The sequence below is a fragment of the Gymnodraco acuticeps genome, unplaced genomic scaffold, assembly GCF_902827175.1.
Source record: "Gymnodraco acuticeps unplaced genomic scaffold, fGymAcu1.1, whole genome shotgun sequence".
NCBI lineage: Eukaryota > Metazoa > Chordata > Actinopteri > Perciformes > Bathydraconidae > Gymnodraco > Gymnodraco acuticeps.
In genome coordinates this window covers 4526970-4551704 of record NW_022992250.1, presented here as the reverse complement: position 1 = coordinate 4551704, position 24735 = coordinate 4526970, and the positions used below count along the sequence as shown (strand labels likewise).

General features: G+C 39.9%; 1 protein-coding gene across 2 annotated transcripts; it reads left to right on the top strand.

Moving 5' to 3' along the window:
* Positions 1–1692: 1692 nt before the first annotated feature.
* Positions 1693–23631, top strand: rad50 (RAD50 homolog, double strand break repair protein). 2 transcript variants are annotated; one of them, XM_034206762.1, is made up of 29 exons: positions 1754–1784; positions 1862–1874; positions 2370–2507; positions 2613–2696; positions 3430–3581; positions 3695–3880; positions 4012–4216; positions 4674–4802; positions 6330–6495; positions 6746–6804; positions 7160–7294; positions 7443–7649; positions 7787–7969; positions 8115–8272; positions 8373–8548; positions 10229–10466; positions 12040–12229; positions 12454–12580; positions 13088–13281; positions 13640–13750; positions 13843–13935; positions 14189–14302; positions 14408–14535; positions 14673–14774; positions 16251–16373; positions 21124–21209; positions 21508–21650; positions 21774–21907; positions 22953–23631. In XM_034206762.1, the coding sequence occupies exons 3-29, from the start codon at positions 2379–2381 to the stop codon at positions 23137–23139; spliced, it is 3939 nt and encodes a 1312-aa protein (XP_034062653.1). In that variant the 5' UTR covers positions 1754–1784; positions 1862–1874; positions 2370–2378; the 3' UTR covers positions 23140–23631. The 2 variants fall into 2 exon arrangements, with proteins under 2 accessions (XP_034062652.1, XP_034062653.1); XM_034206761.1 differs by lacking the exon at positions 1862–1874 and having other exon boundaries at positions 1693–1784.
* The last annotated feature ends 1104 nt before the right edge of the window (positions 23632–24735 follow it).

Here is a 24735-nt window from a genome sequence, read left to right as displayed (position 1 = left end):
CAGCCTTACACGAACTGTCACAGCAATACTTAAAGCCATATGATTATACGTTTCTGGCTCGCAAAATGAGGAGAGGAGTTGACAGAGGAGAAAGACTTCAGTCGTGTGATCTGTGAGACTTGGCAGCAATGGCTTTTCCACAAGGGAAACACTGTCCTCTTGTGGTAAATGTACTGAGATGCAAGATTATCAGGAATATGTACACAAATAGGTCCACTTGAGAGATAACAAATGAATACAGGGAAGACTGGTCATGATCAGTTTTTGAATATGCTAATTTATCCTTACTGTAGCAATTGACAAATGAAGGGGCACGTACAAGAACACACGCCACCACTATCAATTGTATGCAGTTAAACAACAAGCGTCCAAAGGCAAGACAAGTTTAAACAGTTTTGTAATCCTGACTTTCATATTGCAACCAAATCTTGGTGAAACAAACCAACGCTTTCTTTCAAACACTCTCCATAACTCAGGCAGGGATCAAACCTGCAATTTAAATTTCTTCAACAGCAGGTGTCCTTCTCACGCCAACCAGCACAAATAACCAGAAGGAAAGAATCATTTTCTTCAACAAGCCGTTTAGGACAGAGAGTGAATTACATGCTGTATGAGAAACCAATGTGATTTTGGAACATTGAACAATGTAAATCTATTCTAGTAGACCTCAACAATGGAATTATGATCAGTAGAAATGGCCATGTCATGGGACCTTTAAACCATCCAGTTAAATACATTACACAACTCTTAATATGACAGGTAGGTAAACTCAGTTCTAAAAACAACAACAAAACTATTGTTTCTTAGGATTTTTAAAGAAACCCTTAAGATATAACCAATCCAAACTTTTTTAAATATTTTGTAATGCATCTATCCATTAAATAATGTTAAACCTGCTTGGAAGCTAAACAAATGTGGAGCAACCTTTATAAACAGTCTTTGGGAGCAACCAATTGAATTTGCATCTGAATCAAAAGGTTTCATAAGAGGAAGTGAGTCCTAATCTGACCCAAATTGTCTGTGACACGTTTGGTCTTGGTTTAGGACATCGAGTAACATATTTTATCAAATGTTTTCTAATTTGTGAAGTGACTCATATCTCAGATACAATGTCTCATGGGCCCAGAGATGTTTAAACTGTCAACAGCCAGCAGTGCACTAAAACAGTTTGCACAACAGTTCTATATATTTGGATTCTATGCACAACCTTAAACCACAGACAGTATTTATAAACCTTGTCTGCAGCCCAACAAATAAGAGCAACCATAGTGAGCAATTTATTATATTCGCACCTGAATTCTCCTGTGTCCTGGGAGTTCAGCTGGTTGGGAAACGCTCTGTAACCTAAATGTTGTGAATTCAAATCCCAACTGCAGGCCCTATCTTCTGTCAACTCATAAAGCACTTTTTCATGTAAGACTAATCTAATTGTGAAAAGCCCGAGTCTCGGGCCCTGACCAAGCTTCTGTTTTTGACTCGCAGGGAGTGGGACTGTGTTGGTTTACTCTTCATTCAGGTCGAGTAAAACACTTTATCAACTGTTTCCTAACTTGTCAAGCTACTCATATCTCAGCTCAAATGTCTCACAGGCTCAGGGATGTTTTAAACCTGTCAGCAGAGCAGTACTGTACACAACAGTTTGCATTGCATTACCGTTCTATATGTTTTGATTCTATGTGCAAGTTCCCTCTCCCGGAAGTCGTCAGAAGTCGACGCTGTTCACGTTCTCTCACAGCGCGAAAACGTTCAGGTCTGCTGCAACGCTGCAACACAACAGCACTCAGGTAATTTAATTCACAACAAATGAACAACTGTATAAGACAGCAACAGGCTAACATCATTCTTGTTTTACTGCACGCAGGGGGACTCTTTTGGTAAGTGAGACGCTAATTGTCAAACACCGCAACTTAGCATATAGCCGAACTTACTAAGTTATAAACTAGCCTGCTGACATTTGTTAGCTTTCCACACATGTTAGCTAACGTTACACAGGTAAACATTAAACAATCAACACATGCACACTATGATACCGCCTTATGACATTAACCAATTAAAAAGGTATTCTAGTAGCTTTGTTAAACCTCATACTTACGTCTAAAAAAACATTAACTTGGCATTACAGAGCTTTTCTATGTTTTTATTATTTTATTTACACTGTATGTATTACTCTACTGTTGAAAAGCGAAACCAACTAGAAAACCAAATGCCAAAGTCAGCAAATCAACAGATACCTATGTAACAGGGCTTAACTTTTTCATTAGCTTTAGGTGGCATTCTGAATTAAAAGTCGCTCACAGTGAAGTGATTTGGCTTGGCATTCCCTGTTTGTATGACTGCTACTGATGTATGTCTTTCTCTTTCTCTTTCAGAAAGCAAACATGTCAAAGATAGACAAGATGAGCATCTTAGGGGTGAGGAGTTTTGGGATAGAGGATAAAGACAAACAAGTCATTACTTTCTTCACTCCACTGACTGTGCTAGTTGGACCCAATGGAGCAGGGAAAACGGTACGAGAACACATTTTGAGAGAGCAAAGGTTGACTGTGAATCATGACATGTAGAGATTGGACACATTTTTATTTGTATACAACTTGACCTTTTTGTTTTTCCAGACTATTATTGAGTGCCTTAAGTATGCAACAGCAGGAGAGCTTCCGCCTGGATCTAAAGGAGGGGCATTTGTTCATGATCCAAAGGTAAGTGATTGTACTTATCGGCTTAAATCTCCACCAGCCCACGATGCTCTATTCTTACACATTTCTCAAACTATTGTGTATTCTCATTTGTTAAGGTAATACTCAACATGATATATTCAATATACCAAATATGTTACTTATTATTATTTGAGTCAAACAAGCTACCCTATCATTGAATATCCAGATTATAAATTCTGATATTTTATCTGATTAATGACTTTTGCTATTTCAACGATACCTACTTAAAATGAAGCAATTACAGACTTCAAAGTATGATTATGACCTGGGATAGATAAGATGGCAGTTACATTTATAAACAAGAAATAACTTTACCACTAATTTGGTTCTCTTGTTGTGGTCTCAATCATCACAAGACAGTCTATTTTTTTTATCTGATGTTTGTGTCATTTTTATTGTATTACATTACGAGACTTTCAGACCTTTTTATTTTCACCCTTGCCTTATTCAATATTTACATGTTCGATAAGAGTTCAATTTCTGCCTCAATTCATTTTCTTATTAAAATATAACAAGCTATTTGTTAAATGGAGTGAAAACTGATTTTTTTAGATCGGTTTTATCATTAATTCGTTTCAACATGCAGAATAACTATAACTATAACCATGTAACTTCAAAAACATGTTTTACACCGTTATTTGACTCGCTTAAGCTTCAGAATAGTCACTTCAATGAAAAGCTATCAACATCATAGTTCATGCTTCTTGAATTCCAGGACGCCCATGAGACAGACGTGCGAGCACAGATCCGACTGTTATTCTCAGACGTCAACGGAGAGAAAGTGACTATCCATCGCTCCATGTCCTGCACTCAGAAGGCGAAGAACTACTCCTTCAAAAGCTTGGAGCAAGTCATTACCCGAATAAAGTAAGACACAATTAAGTGGTTTCTTTACTCTTTTGAATTGTGTCTCCCATTGACATTGTGTCTCTTAACATGACCTCTTACTCAACATGTGACCTCCATCCTTGTTCATCCAGAGACGGTGAGAAGGTGAGCTTGTCATCAAAGTGTGGCGAACTGGATCGGGAGATGATTTCTTCACTGGGAGTGTCGAAGGCTGTGCTGAATAATGTCATCTTTTGTCACCAAGAAGAGTCCAACTGGCCACTTTGTGAGGGCAAAGCACTCAAAGACAAGTTTGACTCCATCTTCGCTGCAACCAAGTAAAGACCTCATTCTTAAGTTTTCATGTGATGTTTTTTTTACATGAAGAATCACATTTGCTAAAAATAATTCCAAGGAATATATATTAACTTGCACACACCATTCACATATTGCCTCTTGTTTTCCATAGGTACATCAAAGCTCTGGAAACGATGCGTCAGTTGCGTCTCAAACAGAGTCACACAGTGAAGGAGTGTCAGGTGGAGCTGCGCTACCTGAAGCAGAACAAGGAGAAAGCCCAGCAGATTAAAGAGACTGTGGATACCAAAGAGGCTCAGCTGGTAGCCTCTAAAGACAACATCCAGCAAGTAGAGAGCCAGATTGATCCACTGGAGGTTTGTTTATGATAATGTGCGTTTCGTGAGCTTTCTAACATCGAACTTATAGTTTGCCCTGCTCTTTGATTTTTGAGAGATTCCAGATTACTCAAGAAGTCTATGTAAAGTTCTGTAAGCAATGTTTCTAAATTTGAAATATGAAGAGGGATCCATTGTTAAATCACTACCACTTGCTTTTATATAATGTTTTTACTGCAAACACTTTATTATATAGTAAACTCTTAACAATTGGAAGGATGGGCAGACCTGACAATAAAGCTTATTTGCACACAACCCTTGTTTTCAGGGAGATTCTACAACAAAGCATATGATAAAATAAAAACTGACATATGTAGAGTTGTAACTAACTTGGTTTGCATTCTTTTATTTATGAATTGAAATTAAAATGTCGAAAGAATGGTGGATTACCCGTAGTACTCCTCAAGTAACGATTGACTTTTAAAATAACTTTCAGAATCGACTGACGGATATTGACACGAAACTGGGGAAAGTGATGAAGCTGGACAACGACATCAAGGCTTTAGACAGCAGGAAGAAACAGATGGAGGAGGACAACAAGGAGCTGGAGGAAACTATGGAACAGGTAACATATAAAACATGTAATACATACACCAAACACAAGTTATTTATTTTTAGAATGTTAAAAAGGTTGTCGGATGGAGAGCTTTGTTTCATCTTAACACCTGCTTAATCATACCCCGGACTCCACTTTATAAGTATCATTAACCTTTATTGAAAACTAACAGAGAGACTGCGGATGGAGAATGAGGTTGTTGTCATGCTGTAATCACAAACCAGTCCGTCACTGTCCTTTATTCACATTCCTCTTTTGTGTGTTTCTGCCCCTCTGCCTTAAGGGAGCCAGGAACCTTTTCCTCCATCTGGCTGTTGCTCCTCAGCTCAGGGTTTCCGCTAGGATTATTTCTCGCCGGTCAAATGTCCGGAAATCATTTATTTTACCGGACTCAAATTCGAAACTTACCGGTCATGTTTCAATAATAATAATAAGAAGAAGAATTGTGTAGCAGAATTTCAGTTAGCAGGTAATTACCGGACTATGACCGGATATGCTGATCCCCATTATCTCAGTTAATGGGGCTCATTTTTATATTGCTTCAGTTTATAATCGTAAAAGATTCATTTTTCAAAAAATGATACGCTTCCCCAAACAACATAATTATTACATTCAAACAAACGACTTATAGTAGATGAAGTACATTATTCAAAAGTTTACATTTAACTTTGAATAATAACACGGGAGAAACGGAGCCTCTCTTTTCCCCTCTCCCTCCCTCTCTCTCTCTCCTGCCGCCCGTCAGTATCTAATGCAGCTCGCTAAACAGTGGGCGGGGCTTCAGGTGATCAGAGCTGCGTGCCTCGGTCAGACTCAGCAGCTGATCTGATCTCTCTCTCGCGTCCGGTTACACTTCACTCGTGTTTATGTCCATATCGATCAGATCCAGCTCTCCTGATCGGCCTCTATAGAGAGCACCGATCAAACTATTAAGAGTGAATATCTGTCGATAATGATCGGCGGTCGATCGATCGGAGCATCTCTAATTATTACCGGACATTTTGACCGGCAGGTTTTGAATTTACCGGTTTTTAATACATTTTACCAGCTAAAAAACGGTAATTACCGGCTAACGGAAACCCTGCCTCAGCCGTGTATGAGTCTGTGTTTAAAGACTGTCTATTTATAGTCAGGGGACGTGTCACTATCCGATTGCACTTTTGTGTTTGTTTTAATAGACAGGTGAATTGTCAGTGTGATAACATGAGTTTGTTGGAAGTCTTGGGTGCTTGTCAAAATTATGACCACCATTTCCTCCTAGCTAATATTGCAAAGGTATCAGAAAGCTTGAACCAGTCTTGCTTGATCACTATGCTATGTAGTAATGAAACTAATGAACTGCTTTTGCTCTATGCAGCCATTGCACACCTCGATTATGTGTATGCCGTGTCCTTTATCCAGATCATATCCAAAGAGCCATAATGCAAATCTTTTTATCACAGAGGGATTTCTTCCACTAAACCCTGACAGTTTGCTACGCTGTACTCGGTGAGCTCCAGAACCGCTCTAAGCCAGTGAAGTGTGTGTGTTCGGCAGGTTTTCCAGGGTTCAGATGAGCAGCTGCAGGAGATTTACCAGAACCACCAGAGGACGGTGAGGGAGAAGGAGCGCAGGCTGACAGATTGCCAGAAGGAGCTGGAGAGAGCTGGGCGAGAGTGTCAGAGACTCAACAGGATCAAGGCCGACCTCCTGGTAGAACAAGGTACACACACTCATTAATAGCATTTTCCTGAAGTTTCAAGCAGCCCTTACAGCCATAGGTATTATTGAAAAAATTAGAGTGAACTGGCAGAATTGATTTTAGAAAGTTACCCCAAAACCTTCAAATATGCTGTTCTTTTAAGAGAAAAACATAAATCAGTGATAGATACAAGAAAGGATGGACACAGGTGGATAAAGAGATATCCCCTGAAGACTTAATAAGCTTTTGAAATCCTGCTACCTTTGCACAGGTCGTCTACAACTAGAGGCTGACCGCCACACTCAAAACATCAAGAACCGAGACACTCAGGTAAGAGAGAAACATCTAAATCTGTGGGGCACTCCAACTCTTATTCCCATGGAGGTGGACCGCACCCAGTTTAAGTTACCTTGGTCAAAAGCTCCTGCCAAATAAATGTCGTTTTATGTAAGGAGCAAGTGCACTTCATTACAATCAGCCAACACCAAAGGTTTCATTATTGGTCCCTTTTTTCTCTACCCATGTACACTACCCTAATGATCTTCAACATGTAAAAAGAATGCTAAGTTTGTATTTAGTGCATGTATTTTACCTAAAGATAAAAACATCTGTAAAACATGTATTATACTATAATAATACACTGTACATCATTTTGATGCATGTTTGATTAACATCTCTTTCTTAGGTTCGCTCTTTGTCGTCCTCTCTGGAGATGGAGGGTTACGACAGACCTCCCTTCAGCAGTCTTCAACTTGAAAGCTTTAATCGTCAAGTCACACAGAGACTGGATCAGGAGAAAGAGACGGCCAATCAGGTTATGGTAAGAAATGTTCCGTTTAATTTCCTAAAAACCAAAAAATGTCACAGCATTGCTTCTCTTCCTGCTGTACATATGTGTTCATACCAGAGACACGATTATAGTGTTTATAGTCAGGCCTGATATCTCTCCTATCGTTCTGTTCACTCAGGCTGACCTGCAGGAAAAGGATCAGCAGAAGCAGCAGTCCATTGATGAAATGAGAGATAAGAAGACCGGCCTGGAGAGAACGGTGGAGTTGAAGAGAGACATGCAGGGAAAGAAGCAACAAGAAATGAGGAACGTCCGGACAGAGCTGCTGAAGCTCGAGGGTTCGTCCAGCCGGCTGCAAGAACTGGAGAATGAACTGGCTAAAGTGGTAGGCACACAAACAATTCATTCATGCTGTTATTACAGTATTTTTCTCACAATATACAGTTCCCTTTTACCCTAAAGTGCCCCTTCAGGATCACTGCTCTGATCACTTTGTGTGTGTGTGTGTTCTTTTCCCTTCAGGAGCGCGAGCTGCAGAGCGTGGTTCAGAGCTCCAACGTGGAGGAGCTGAAGGCCGAGGTGCTGGAGCTCCAGGGAGAGAAGGCTGAACTCGACCGCTTACAGAGACAACTCGACCAAGAGATGGGGATGCTCAACACACACACCACCGCTCGCACACAGATGGACATGCTAAAAAAGGACAAGGTAATGTGCAACCTACACTCATTGAAATGCAACTGGTGTGAACATTCTCCTCTTTGGTCTCAGACTAGAGCCTTTTACCTCTCTTCATCTTTTCCCTTCTTCATTACCTGTCACTCCTCTCATCTTTTCTCTTTGGTTCCTCCAGACAGAGAAGGACGAGCAGGTTCGTAAGATCAAGTCTCGTCACAATGAGGAACTGGTGTCGTTGCTCGGCCACTTTCCCAACAAGAGAGAGCTGGAGGACTGGATCTATTCCAAGTCGAAGGAAATCAACAGCACCAGGGACCGACTTGCCAAATTCAAGTTAATAAGATTATTTTACATTTACAGCCCATACATTATGAGGGAACTTATTATTCTGTGTCACTGACTAGTTCTATGTCATGGTTTTAAATATTCTCAGTAAGGACCTGGCTTCAAATGAGCAGAACAAAAGCCACATCGCTGCTGAGGTACGGAAGAAGGAGCAGCAGTTGGCCAACGACGAAGAGAAGTTTTTCAATGTGTGTGGCAGTCAAGATCTGGAGCAGGACCTGGGCAAACTGCGAGAAGATCTGGAAAAGATCTCCAAACAAAGAGGTGAATGCTTTATAATAGAAGTGAGCATGCACTTTTTGACATAGAGAGGTCTAAACCTCGAAAAGAACTACATTTAGAGACGACATGTCTCATGTCTCATGTGTTGTGCTCCTTACCTTATCATGGATACATACATTCCTAAACCTTCACAATGCATCAAACAGTTCTCACACAAAGTTCCCAAAATGGATTGAAAAAGGTATTCGCCATAGCATGTACACCCCTTTTTACTCAACACACAACTTTCCATTTGAAAGAAATGTGAATGACATGTATGTGACATATCACTTTCACTGATGAATGTACAGTAGGGTGGTCCTTAGTGCCATGTACATTTTCAAATTCATTTATGTTAAGCTCAAACCACCGGAATTTGTTATGATAGTCAAGAAAACTCTCCTGGTGAATTTTATTCAAATTCCAACAACATTTACCCCTCCCTCATCAACCTTGAAGTTTAGCCTCAGTAGGGTGGTCCTTAAAATTGAAAGTCTAAGCTCCAACCCCCAGAATTCATTCTATTAGTCAAGAAAACTCTCCTGGTGAATTTTGTACTCAATCTGACAACATGTACCCCTCCCTCATCGACCTGGTGGTGCAACTGAGGCTAAACTTCAAGGTCGATGAGGGAGGGGTACATGTTGTCAGATTGAGGAAAAGATTCACCAATGGAAAGAATTCTGGGGGTTGGAGCTTAGACTTTCCGAATTTCAATTTTAAGGACCACCCTAATGTACAGCCATTACAATCCCATAATAAAACATTGGAATGGCTTTACAAGTACAAGTGGCAGTTTTAAGATGTGTTCCAGAGTTCCCGTTAGCCGGTAATTACCGGACTATGACCGGCAAAATATGCTGAAGACCGGCAAATCTAAATCTCTCCGGTCAAAATAGTTTCCCCTTAGCGCAATACCGCATCAGTTGCGCCACTTATGTGACAGACAAGAATAGTCAATTCTAATGTCCAACACTTAATGTGGAGAAAGAGATGTCCTGTATGGGTTGATTGTGCGGTGATCTGTTGGTAATGCCTCGGGGTTCCGGTGGGCATGTAAACAAATGCATAATGCTGCGCTATACTTTGTGGCCTCACCCGGTTGCACAGCGACACTTACTGTTTAGGTGTCTTTTAATAAGCAGGTAGTCCTATCATTAGCTAGAACTAGCTAGGGAGAGAGGGATCAGCTGCTGCTGACGAGCGGAGCAAAACACACATTTCAGGTTAGAATATCACACGTAGCTATTTTAATTACCTCTCAAACTACCTAAACTAGTTATAGATATGTTTAGTTTTACTGTCGGGTCACTCTGGATCCGCGAGCTACATGATACTGGCGGGCTGTCAGGAGAGGGAGAGAGCGCTCCGTTTATTATTCCCGTGTTATTGTAAGTTACTGTACACTTTTGAATAATGTAGTTAATCTACTATATTAGTTTGTTTAATATCGAATCATATCAATTTGTTTTAAAGCTCAATAAATAACAAAGAAGACCTTTGACCGGCACTTTTCTAATTTTGTCCCGAAGATTTAAACTTTAACGGACATGTTGACCGGCGAAAGAATATTCGGGAACTCTGGCATGCACAAATTATTTTCCTCATAGTACTTGTGATAAAGGTATTACAGAGGAATAAACAATATGTTTCTTCTTTCTTTCTACCCCTGTACTTTCATAGCAATGCTATCCGGAGCAACAGCGGTGTACACCCAGTTCATCAGCCAGCTGACGGAGGAGAGAGAGCCCTGCTGCCCCGTGTGCCAGCGGACGTTCCCTTCAGACTCTGATCTGCAGGAAGTCATCAGCGACATGCAGTCCAAGCTGCGCCTGGTGCCAGACAAGCTGAAGAACACAGAGACGGATCTGAAGAGGAAGGAGAGGAAGAGGGAGGAGATGATGGCACTCAGACCTGTCAGGTACGCACAAAGCCAAAGACAGAGTGTTTGTTGGAGTGCAGCAAGTGTACTGGGGCTAGTCATTTTAGCCTTAGTGAAAAAACACTGCGAAAATGTAAGCCATTATTTTAGCAATTATGAAATGGCTCCCTTCTCTATGACTGCAGGCTTTTTGTCCTGTAGTTTGAATATCAGATCATCTGCTACTTCTCACACTTAATCCATTTCAATTGCCTTTTCAATATAAAAAAATGCACAATTTCACAAGGTGGCATCGTGAAATGTATAGTTTTGCCTACACTCAAAGTTATTCCATTGTCAATCGGGAAATCCTCAACTTTTGATGTGTGGCAATTGTGATTGATTAATGAATTGAATAATTGCAGCCTCGAATGAATTAAGGCTTCGACGTGTCAGGTGTTTTCAGAATTGCTTTCATTCTGTTGTTTCCATGAACACATTTTAAATCATCCCATTTGAGAGTATTGCACCAGCACACATGAACTACTCATGGCAAAGACAATTTAAAAAAAGTACAACACAAATCTGTGATGTATTCATCCAGTCCCCCAATAGCAAACAACAACTTGTCACTCTAAAAATAGATATTCAGCAGTGTTCGTTCAGGCAGTATGGCGCGTGGAGAAAGGAGGAGGAAATCTCACCAGCCCACTGATGATTTGTACAACATGATATTATTTTACACCAAATTTAAGTTATACAATCGATAAATTACTTCACAATAAATGATGGACAAATATAGAGCTACAATTGTCCTTTTCCCCTCCCCTTTGATTTTTAAAGAGGGTGGAGCACAGGTTTTATGTTCCCCACTAGGTGGAGCAAGATTCTCATAGGATGGAGATTTGTCTCCGGTTCTCTCCACTGTCCTTTCAGGACCTGAGCAGAACCCTGGAGAGCATGAGCTCCAAGCAGCCACTCCCTTTATTTCAAAATATAATAAGAGCTTTATATATCTTACCTTTCAACACATTTTAATGCTATTAGAGCTGTTGTAATTTCTCCGTCAGAACAAATATACAAAGAACACAGCATACACATTGGTTTATTTGATAGTCCTCTTATAAATACAATACAAATCTTATCACAAAATCCACTTGGGTTTTTCAGGAGTATACTTCTTCTGGCTGACATTAGAAAATGCCCTTTGTTGGTTATAGGTTTCTGTTTACCTGAAACACCAAGTACGATTACGGATCATGATTTACGAATTCAGCAGGGACCTACTGTATCTAGTGACATCTATTGTTAATGTAGATGGGCCATGAAATACATTTTGTGAAACTATTATTGCACTCTTGATCTTAGCTATCAGGCCATGTACTAGACATTCTCTTTGCCCTTTAGTTTGGCAAACTCTTAGGACATTTAATCCTAGAAATGTTTCAGACTATATGGGTTGTTGAAACTGATGTCAAATTGATGTAATTTAATCAGGAGTTTTCAATGAAAACTTCTCCCTGAATAACAGCAGGGTGAGAAGGGATAATGTTGACTAACATGATTCAAACATGTAACATGCACCTTTTAGCTCTGCTCAAAGTATACTTCTATTTTCTCTCATGCCTCCCAGGCAGTCCATTGTGCAGTTTCAGGAAAAGGAGCTGCCTGAGTTGAGAAACCGCCTGCAGACTGTGAATAGAGAAATCGAGCGGCTGAAGGGGGACGTGGAGGAGCAGGAGACTCTGCTGGGTGTCCTCATGTCAGAGGAGGAAACCGCCAAGGCCTGCCTGCAGGACATCTCTCTGATGGACAGATACCTGGTACCCTCCTGCCTCTCTGTTTCTGAACACTCTCTAACCAGCTGACCACTTTTGATCTTTCCACCATCCCATCTTTCTCCAAATAGATAACTTTCTGATGTCACATATACAAATAACAGCAATCAAAGCAAAACAAGTGACAACATCAAAATCATCACTGTTAGACTTCCTGTAAATATCTTGTCATCCCCCTTCTCACCTTACTACATATTTGTTCTCTCCAGATGGACCTTAAAGAGTTGGAGAGGAAAATCGCTCAGCAGGCAGCCAAACTCCAGGGAGTAGACCTGACCAGAACCATCCAGCAAGTCAGTCAGGAGAAACAAGAAACTCAGCACAAGCTGGACACAAGTAAGATGGCGTGATGCACAAACACCCACTTAGGGGGAATGTGTTTTTCTACTAAGGTCCTTTGTAGAGGAGTTGCTATACTTGTTGTGTTTGGGGTCCAAATGTATCAGACAGCTTGCATTCATACAAACATATACAATCAAAAACAATACATTTGAAGGGAGAATAAAGACTTAACATCAAATATTCATAATAATCATGTATTTGATTTGTTCTCAAAGAAAACGCACACTATATATTCAATTATTTTCATTTTCTCCTTGAGTTAAGGCTGAATATCTCAATGATGTAATTTTACTCTTCATCCCAAAGTCAGAACAGGAAATGGGTTCAGAATTTGAGAAAAAAACTCTCACTTTGAGCAATCTTTAAAGAGATAATGCATCAAAGTTATCAGTGAAAAATATGTAATTAGATGTTACCATCTTTAAAACTAATATGGATCTAAAACCCTGTTGACTACAAGTTTTCTTTTTAATGCATATTGTCTTTTTTGTGACCCTGCAGCTTCCAGCAAGATGGAGCTGAAACGCAAGCTGATCCAGGACCAGCAGGATCAGATTCAGATGCTGAGAAGTTCGGCGAACGAGACGAGGGCAGAGAAGCTCCAGCTGAGCAGTGACATGCAGAAACAGCAGCAGCTGGAGGAGCAGTGTGTCGAGTGCACCACGGAAATACAGACCCTCACCCGGGACATCAGGGTACATTTCACTGTTTCTGTATATCAAAGATACTTCTTGGAAGACGTTGATGTAGAGGCCCTAGTGAATTACTGTAGCTCATACACAAATGTAGGAAAATGGAAAGAAATGTGTAGGTTTCTAGAATGGCTCTGTAATATTGTTATAACTTTATTAAGGATATTGTTCATTTTGGGTCTCAATAACAGTTTACTTAAGTGCTAAATAATCATAATGTTTACAACAAAAATATATATGGAAAGTATATACCATTTTCATATAGCTATGACAATGATACTGTCCAGCCATAGTGAATTGTAAGAAAAGAGAATCTCTAAATGCCATGTTGTCCCTTCTCATCTCCCTTCATGTCTCACAGGAAGCGAAGGAGCAGCTGTCCCCTCTGTCTGCGTCTCTGGAGAAGCTGCAGCAGGAGAAGCAGGAGCTGGTGGAGCGCAGGAGGCAGAGGCAGGAGGAGGGGCAGGAGAAGGTGGGTACTTTCTCACTTTGTCTCTCTGTCGCTGCCCCCTTTTTTTCTCTACTGAAAATCAAGCAGAAATGAACACATTTTCCCTCCGACAGATCAATGCCATTAAAGAAAAGGTGAAGTCAATCGGCAACTTGGAAAAAGACATCAAGAAATATGTCGAAGGCGGCAAACACGAATACAAAGAGGCAAGTTGTGTGCCACTGTCATATTTGATACATCAGTTTTTCTGATTCCTCCATGGGTTATTTAGTGATGGACATCGATACAAACAATCATCATGAAAACTCATCATATGTCCCTTTATTCACTTTGAAAAATCAGCGTTGCTTTTCTTTGAATAAGGTTTATTAGTTAAAGAACCTTGGCTCAAACTGTGCAGAAGTATTCACTTTTGGAAGTACTGAACTACTTTATTGACATTGTCTGTTGTTGCTGCAGCAAAAAGAGTCTGAGCTTCAAGAAACCAACACTCAGCTCCACGAGGCTGAGAAGAATAAAGACAAGATCAACAAGGAGATGGGAAACATCCGCCAGGACATTGACACTCAAAAGGTACGACTTCCTGAGTCATGGTGGGACTTTGTGTTATCCACCATTGTACAGGTCAATGCTGAGTTTCAGAGAAGCGAAGCAAAGATACATTTGTATATCTCTTAGGTCCAGGAGCGCTGGTTGCAGGACAACCTGACGTTGAGGAAACGTGTCGAGGAGTTAAAGGAGGTTGTGGCTAGACGTGAGGTTCTTCTGAAAGACATGGGCAACATGAAAGTCCAGCAGCTACGCCAGTAAGAGCACTACACTCTTATTTAAGATCAATCAATGTTATTATAACTGAACCGAGCTGCACAAAAGCCATGTCTCTTTTGCCTCAGCGGTATCACACTTATTAGAAGTTCACTTATCCTTTCGTGTCATTGTCCAGAGAACGACGTGATGCCGACCGCAAGTTGGAAGAGTTGAAGAAGAACCGCAGTATTGCAATGGGTCGTCAAAAAGGCTTTGAGGAGGAGATACTGCATTACAGGTGAGATATGCACGTCTATTGTTTACACATCACATAGGGCTGTACCCGAATATTCGTTAGTTGGAGTACTATTCGTGTTTCAATTTCGTTATTCGGATATTCGTTGTTTTTTTTTTGGCAGCCGCAGTGCCAAATAGAATTTATAAGAGATTGTGCTAACACTTAACCATAAACGTTATCATTTACTTTCTCCGTCTTTATATGTAGATATGGCTTTTCTCCGTGAATCTCTGTCACGTTGTTTCCATAGCAACAACAACTTCCTGTCAACAGCGCTAACTCTCCTTAAAAATAAAAGCATGTCCATACAAAATAGGAAGCCAAGCCAAATTACACTTAAGACATATACAACTGCAACAAAAGTAACAAACACAATATCCTTTTCAATTTCAAAGAACACAAATTGGGTTATATACATTAACAAATAACTATAAAACAACAATACTGTAGAATAACAAAATGAATGCCGTGAATAAACCGAAATATACGTGTTGAAGCGGTTCGCTGCTGATTATTACGCACTAGGGATGCCAGCGATTTTTCGAATATTCGTTACAGTCTCCATAATCGAAAATTATTTTTAAAATGTTATTTATATATATTTTTTATTATTATTTATGTTTTTCTTTTTTTTCTGGCTTAGTTTCAACCAAAATATAGACTAATGCTAATAATAGTAATATTATTAATAATTGTAAATGGCCATTGGTCACACCACCAGTTAGTCTTACTGTAAACTTGGAGGAAGCCAGCAGCGCAGACTGCTGCTGTCTGCTACACACCGACCCCCCCCCCCCCCCCCCCTCTCCGTCACACGTGCGATTGATTTATTGGCGATATACAGAACAGTGAGAACAACACAACTAAAGTTGAACAAAGCGGCACGTTCAAAGAAGAGTTCCTCGTGGAACTACTTCGAACTGACAAGTGCAAATGAAGTGCAACGGAATTCCATTTGTCGAATTTCCAATAATCGATTAATATTCGCCAGGGCTGTCCGATTTTCGAATTTGATCATGGTCAGTTTCTGGCATCCCTATTACGCACCCCCCGCCCTGCACGGGCCGAATATCCAAATATTCGCTGCTGATTACTACCGAATATCCGGAGCCCGAAAAATGGTATTCGGGACATCACAGAGCTTAACCAAATTCAGATGCACTTTTTATTATTACATTAATGTTGTATCTCCGGCTGACCTTTGTCACTGCAACGATAGTTATAGTGATAACCCCACTACCATTTGTGTTCACACTCATGGTGTAAGAGCTGCGTTTCTCATGATGTAAATGATCTGATCCCTAAAAACAAAAGGAGCATCCATTGCTTGCCAACACTTCCACGTTCCTCCCATCATTCCCTGCAGTTTTCTCCGTTTCCTGTCCCCCGATTCTGAACCCAATACTCATGAATGACTGCTTTATATTAATGAGTTATTTCTTGAATTAAACTTTGCCTTTGACCTGTTCTTTGCAGGAAAGAGCTTCGAGAAGATCAGTATAACAAAGCTGATGAGCGCTACAAGAACAAGATGATCACAATGAGGACAACCGAGCTGGTTATTAAAGATCTGGATCTCTACTATAAGGCCCTGGATCAGTAAGTGTTGCCTGGAATTGCATTGAGTATATGGATTGTGAACTAACAAACTTAAAGTAAAGTCACAGATTTCTCCCAGAATCTTGAAACTTGAGAAAGCCAGCTGGATATAGCAGTACGGTATTAGTATACAGTAAATGCCTTTAATATAAAAAATACATCAAATTCTAGAAGATGTCATTGTGATATCCACAAATATCAGATGACTGCAGTAGTCAAATCCAGTTTCTTAAAAGGTTTACTCGTAGTGGGAAAATGACATGCATGTATACAATGACTTGAACTGGAGCAGATCTGACTGATGATTTCAGTGTGAAACCACAGAGAACAAAGAAACCACCACATGTTAAAAGGCTTTAAACGTATAGAAGGAAATAACACGACAGACATTGTTTGAGATTGATTGAAGTACGAAAAACTGCTTTTAAAAATAAATTCCTTCAATTTCAGACCTAAAGAAAAACCCTGCAAAATAATAGTTCACAGAGAAAATGTATATAAGCAATAACATAGACACTCAGCATTTATCTATGAAGGGCTTGGAGCTTACAGTAGGTCGTATTGTTGGTAAGATTTAGTGTCGACATCAGCACCTTTGTCTTTCTCTCTCTCGTAGTTTTCCTGTTATGAGACATGAGTCCATGCCCTCCTTCTCAGGCCTTTTGAAGTTCGCCCACCTCAACGTTTAGGTTGTTATTTAGAAAGTCATTTAGCTCATGTTGGTGATGTCACTTTTCTTGTATCACTGAGCTCTTTAGAAATGTCTCAGGTAATGCCGATGTCAGTGTCACTGCAAAAACAAAGTAGCTAGGGCCTTCAGAAAACAAATTCTCAGAATTATTACTTTTCTTTCACATCCCCAATTTTTTTTTTCATGTGCCCCTAATCCTCTTCCGTTCACGTTACCTTGAATTTGTGAAGACATTTTTTTCCTCCAACAGAGACTAAAAAAACAAGGTAAAGTCTGTCATTAAAGTAAATGGGTGCCATGTTTAGCAACAGCAACACCATATCAAATCTTCATTTTACACACACACTTTGAAGTCTAATTTATTAAGTTGTATTCTCTTTCACGTTGTTGAGGCGCTTCGAGGCCGCCTCCTCCCCCCAAACAAATGGCCTGGCTTTTTCGGAAACAATCCAAACCACAAACGTATCAAAGCAGTGACGAGCTTTGTGGCGAAGAGATATGTGTGACATCATGACCTTCCTCTGCGAGGGTGGACACAGTCTCTGCAGTGAGATACGTCAAGAGGCAATCGTTTGCCCTTATTTGATTTTTTTGTATCGTTTCTCATCGTAATTCCCTATGAGTTTGAAAAGTGTAGCTAGTGTGTTAGTCATCATTTTTTTTTATATACAACTCTACAAGAAATGTCTCATTCAACAAGTATATATTTAATACATTCAGAGCTGAACAAATAAAGCAATCAAGAAATGTACATTTAAAATGGACTGATGGATTATACGGTTGTAGCTTCACATTAAACTGAACATGTTTGGGTTTCGGACTGTTGGTCAGATAAAACTCACAAATTATAATGACTGTAGATAATGGTAGATATCACTTCTCTCTATTCACTGAAAATGAGTTCAGCAAGGCTCCGTATGCTTTATATAATGGCTTTCCTTCCTTGATGGCATTATTTTATTACAATCTGAAATATAAAGTGTAGTTGATCAGGGTGCAATCCTATTTATTTTGTTGTTGGATTGACAAAGTGAGGATGAAAGGCCAGTGCTCGTCTCAGTGAGGAAGCGTGAGCTCTCTGCTCAGATGCTATCTGAGCAGAGAGCAGAGCATCATTTACCAGTATGTGTGGGTTAAGACTTCAGTGTCTGTTATCAAGATTGAAAGCAAGCCTCCCAGCAGAGCATACTGCCGTGTCACAGTTTCTATCTGAATACACAGAAAATGGTTTTCATGGTGAGATGCTTTGATTTGGGTTTGGAAAAAATTACTTTGCAACTAATTGTTGTCAGCATAATAGGTTGAGACCATCAAGACAATGATGTTTCATGTTCCTTAAATCACTTGCAGTCACAACTGAATATGTGTATGTATGTTGTTTTCAAAAAACTTCCCTGTATCTCATTCATTTGTACCTGCTGTCTCTAATAGTTTATGTACAACATTTGTTAAATAACTGGCCGTAGCAGTTGGACAACATTTCACATAGAATTGTAGAAGAATTATATAATGTTATATATAATAAAATAATTATACGTTTTGAACTCAATCTTTTCTCAGCTATATTGAAGTCCCCAGCTGTCTTGTATTTAATTTAAAACAAAAATATGTTTTATTAGAATCATTTCAGTGGGAACCTTTTAGTTTGATTCGTCAATGGTACAGCTTTCTATGTTTCTGTGTTACCTACACGACATCCCTGACGCTACAAATACAAAAACATTCATCTGAGCTCCTGATCACTGAGCTCTTTAACCTTGGCGAGGTCAACACTAAAGATTCAGCGATCACATTATAAAGTAACTACAAGAAATGTGGGTGCATGTATTTGTTTAGCAGGGTCCTGTCTACAGACATGGTCTTTGGTAAAAAGTTCCCACTTGGTCTAACTACCGAACTTGGCTCAGCAAGGGAACATGGTGTAAAGAAAAACAGCACAACTTTTACTTAACAGGTGGTAACTTTGGAAGATACACACTTGATTTGATCAACTCAGAATTCTGAGGCATTGTATTCACTTCTGATCAACTTTGGAAATGTGTTTGCAAATAGCAACAAAAGTGGGGATTGTTCCACATGTCTTACATTGGAGAAGATGGTTTGGACGGGTTATTTTAACAGTATGAATACTCAAAGGATTAAATCCTATTTCACCCTCATTCAATATTCTAAATTCAAAAAAGCATGAAAAGTGTTTTAAATAAGCCTCATCAGCAGGTGATTTGTGTATGTATAACAGGGGGTCCGCGGGGTCTTAAAAAAGTATTACAATCAAATCAATTTAGCGAAAATGAAGGCTATTAAACTGCATTTTCCAAGGTATTACATTTTGTAGCTTGTTTTCAATAAATATATAAATGGTCCAAAGAGGTTGTATTCTACAGTCTGCCTGAATGTAATCATTGCGTAGTGTGTAGTGTGATTCTGTAGTTTATTTATGGCATCCCGTTGGGTTTGACGTCATCTGAACAGGACATCGCTCACTGACTGACTGCTGCTTGATAGCGCGCGAAGGTCCGTTTACGCCGGTTGTTAAACAACAGCGTTATGGGGATGCTTTAAGTCCCGACTCTCCCGATGGCCAATCCGTGCCTCCCCTGACTGCACGTCGCTGACGCACACCGCTGCAGTGCAGACTCTCTTCAGTAGTCTGTCTGTTGTATCTCTTGGGAACAATGCCTAGATCAAATACTACTTTCTAATTTTTTTCCAATAAACCTTGCATTGGGTTGGTCACACAATTCATTCTCTTGTGCTTTGTTCTATCTGAATTATGATAAGGAGTTATCACAAACGGTTTAGCTATGCTATCTTACAATCAATACTGTATATAGTAAATGTGAAGTAAAGTGTGTCGCCAATGTAACCGGTTAGAACTCGAATTGGCGATGAGGTTAAAATGTATGGAAAGGGTCTTAAAAGGTATTATTTGACTTCAGCATTCCTGCATATACCCTGTATAAATAACAGAAATGATTTGATTTTGACCAAGTCACTATTTTTCATGCCATCAACGTTAACATGTCAATACTCGGGATGTGTCTGAAAATCTTAAGACATAAAAAAAAACGCAAATTAATAAAATGTACAAGTCTTTTCCCCAGAGATGGCGGATAAGCTCACCACTGTAAAAGAAAGTGCTTGCAATGAGATGGCGGCAGAGCGGCCCTGTTTTGCGCAGATTTCCCTGAGGAGGAATCACAGCGGCTCTCCGAGACAACGGAAATCTATCCATGATATAACAAAGTAAAAGGCCAGTGTGTCATGTCACAAGTTGTTTGTTTTACCTCCGTCTAAAATGCAAGAAAGTATAATAAACTGTATTCATGATTAATCACTGATTATTATTGTGACTTACAAAACTACATTTCTTTTGTTTGTTGCGAGTCAAATACACTTGCAGAAGGGAGTCGTGCCCAATGACTTCCTTCTGCTGCATAAGCGTATGCATACACCGGGCCACATGGATTGATAAGGACTGCGCTACTTCCTCTCTCTTTTCTTCCTTGCTTCATGGTTTGTCAATTCATCGCCCACATATGGGCTTCAGAGAAGATGTTGATATAATGTCATCACCGGTGTTTTCAGACCACATAGGAGTTTCGGGTCAAATTACTAGATTAACGACAAAATGATTCTTAGTATGCCGGAAAGCAACATCCAGTTGCCTGCCTTCAAATCTTTTATTCAGTATTTCTCATGTTTCAATATCACTGGATTTCATTTAAAAAATGCTGTCGCTATCATTTTGTTCACCAAATCATCATGAAATAGTAAAGGTTTACAAATGTGTTGGAGTTGATTATTTGTGTCTTCTACATTGTGTGCAAAGCAGGGGTTGTCAATGTGAACAGTAACATATATTATACTGTTTGACATTGGTATTTATAAATCACATACGTGTGCCTGCTTCTGTCTTGAGTTTTTTTCACTTGATTATCAAATCATAAAAGTGAGATGTCCAACAAAGCAATGTCTATTTGATGGTTTGATTTAGGGAAGGTCAAATATCTTGTCTGCTTTAGGGTTTTATCTTGGTTTCCTTTTTGTTTTCCTCAGAACCATCATGAAATTCCACAGCATGAAGATGGATGAGATCAACAAGATCATCAGAGACCTTTGGCGCAGCACCTACAGGGGTCAAGGTGCATTTCAATCCTACTCTACGATTGTTATGTATTATTTATATGTAAATCATTCTCCCTAATTCCTCTCTCTGTTAGGCTACATCCACACTTACTTTTTTTCCATTTTAAAACAACACTGATCTCCGTGCAGAGTATTTTAGCCCCGTTACAGAAATAATCGGTCTTTACTAACACCTTAAACAGCGGCTAGTGAAGACAACCAAGCCAGCAACAACATTTGATGATGTATTTTCAAAAACATACTGCTGTGGATGTATCCTCTGTGTTTCCTCACCTCCTCTTGCCCCCTCTCCAGACATTGAGTACGTGGAGATCCGCTCTGATGTGGACGAAAACTCGTCTGCTGGAGTGCGGCGGAGGGTTTACAACTACAGAGTGGTCATGGTGAAAGGAGACACCGCTCTGGACATGAGGGGGCGCTGCAGTGCCGGGCAGAAGGTATCACAATAAATGTTCTCTATAAGCACATGCATTACATTAAAACATAATGTATCATGCTGTTTTATCATCATGCAGTGTTCCAACATATCACCACATGCTTAAATGTGGCTGTTTGACCAGGTGTTGGCGTCCCTGATCATCCGTCTCGCTCTGGCAGAGACCTTCTGTCTGAACTGTGGGATCCTGGCCCTGGACGAGCCCACCACCAACCTGGACCGAGACAACATCGAGTCTCTGGCACACGCCCTCGTAGAGTCAGTACACACACAGATACACACACACAGACACACACATACAGACAGATACACTGTTTTAACTTTAAGGCACTTTTCAAACCAAGGCAATTCAAAGTGCTTTATAAAAATGAAAGACATTGAGAGCATAATAAACATTAAAAAGCAAAGTAGTACTAGGTTAAATGCAGAGAACACATTTCACTGTGTGAGCTGTGTGCTCTGCATGTGTGACCATTTAAAGCGGGTTTCATCCCTCCAATTCTATCCATCTATATTTAAACACAGAATCACACAGGTACATGAATAAAGGTTACAGTGCAGTGTAAGATGTGAATAGTTCAATTAAAAGCAGCGGCAAAAAGAAAAGTCTTCAGCCTGGATTTAAAAGCAGTAAGAGTTGCAGCAGACCTGCAGGTTTCAGATATTTGGTAATATCCCTGACCAAATTCTCACATGCCTCTACCCCTAGTCTTCCCATGAAATGATAGTTATTTTGACACTTTTCTAACCTTTTGATATTCCTTTCATCCTTCTCTTTCACCCATTTGCACCCCAGACAACACTTTTCCCCTGTTTTACTTTGACCTTTAAACCACTTTTCTTTTCAATTCCCACAATCAGGATATTTAAACCTTGATTATTTTAGAGGACACTCTTGGCGTAACTCAAAAGTCAATGTGTGGATCCACGTAAATATAATCACTCCCAAGGTTAAAAAAGAGGTCTTTAGCTCATTAAGGACCTAACAAGGATAGAACCAAAAAAAGAAAACACCCACAGTGACGGCACATCATGCCAGCTCTAATCATCAAGCCTCCAGCTTTGTTTTGCTTCAGAAAGGTTTAAATCCTTTAATTATCCTTCTAGCATTTAGAAGGGACAGCAAACAATCAGTAGACTAACCTATTAAACAAAAAGAATATCAAAATCATTCATCAAATGGCTGATAATGCTTAATTACTAAGCTCTGCATGAACACAATTGAAAAGTTAGCTTTGATTTGGAGTGTCCTGCTACTGTGTGAACTGTGAGTTGATGTACCCTTCTCGCTCGCTCTCCTCAGGATCATTAAGAGTCGCTCTCGCCAGCGTAACTTCCAGCTGCTCATCATCACCCACGACGAGGACTTTGTGGAGCTGCTGGGCCGCTCCAGCTACATCGAGCACTTCTACCGCATCCGTAAGAACCAGGACCAGAACTCTGAGATCACAAAGTGCAGCATCACCTCCCTCTCTACCTATCTCCACTGAGCAGACCAAAGACTCTTCCTTGGAAATGCACAGTACACCTCGATGTTCTTGTTTTCATTTCAGTTGGGCAAATTCAGCGTTGATTTAGTTGAAAAAAGGGAACGAGTTAATTGATCTTAACCCGCCGAAGACACTGACTGGCAAATATCCATGATTCAAAATATTGTGTTGATAATGTGCCTTTAAAAGGTCACTGTTTCATAACAGAACATGCTTATGCTTTATGTAATGCTTTATTAAATCCTCCATTCCAGTAAGAAATGGCCAGATAAAGTACACTAAAAGATCAAAGTTCTGATTCTAATCTAAAGCAGGAACAGCTTCCGTGTTAAGCATCATGAAGTTTGCATGGTCTTGGCATTGTGTCTTTAAAACGTTTCCTTAGCCATCTGTTGTCCATGTATCTGTTCTGCTTAAACATTTGGAAAGTTCACAGTTATGTTTTCCTCTCATTACGTTCTGTCATTAAATCTTGGAATGGTTTGCTATTCACGAATATCTCTTGAACGGTTGTTGAAAGGTATAGATTAGCTTCAGAGAATCGTTGCTTCTTTTTGGTGAAGTTTGTCACAAACCACAGCTTAATCAAAAAATCTTATCTCACACAAACTGCAGACTCATTGCAGTTAGTTTTTTCTAATGAGGGGGGAAACGTTGCGAAGGCGGGGGCAAAGCAAGTATAAATCTTTCGTTCTCAGCCAAGTATTCAGAACAAGCGTCAGCTGACATTTGAGTGATCAAGTCAAAGAAAACTTGAAATAACTTCAACCAGAGGTCGACAGCCAACTAGCTATAATGATGATGAAGATGATGGTGATGATGTTTCTGTCCGCCGCGACACTGATGCTCGGCCCAGCTGTTGCCAAGCCTACTCCTTATGTTCCTCTAGATAACCTAAACATCATCATTGATAAAATAGGTAATAGTGCTAAATCGTCCGGGAAGGTAAGAGCTCATTTTATAACCGTTTACTTGCTTGTGACTTTTTTGCAACAAATGATTTGTTCCTGAAATATTAAATTAACTTTTTGTATTATGTTCTGAAGGCGCCCTGGGTGGAGAGCTTGACCAGTCTGACTGAAAAATGCAACGTAAGAAGAGTTTGGTTGCTTATAGTTGAAGTACTATATACTACACACTGTAGCTTACAGAGCAGATTGCAATGGCCATGTTGATTAATTGAATATAATTGTGTTTGCCTTGTTTATTTAAGTCCTAATGTTTTCCTGCTTATGTTCCTTACAGGATAAGTTCTTCTGTAAATCGTTTGCGATCCTGAAGAAACCTGAGAACCACAGGCAGGAGGAGGAATTCCTTTTGAGAAACTTGAAGGCTTACATCGTGGGCACTCATGTAAGAATTCCCTTTGACATCACATTTGCAAAATGAGAAGACCAAATCTGTGAAACCCCCCCCCCCCCCACTTTATTTTTAGATGGTTAAAGCAAATGCAGAATTTAAAGTGACACTTGACCAATTTTTGTCTTTCAGGCAAACTGTACTGAGAAACCAGAAAGGGGGAATACTACTCTGGTACCTGGTGATATGGAACCTGTTTCCCTTCTCTGGTCCAAAATCCTCAAATGTGCCCGGCAA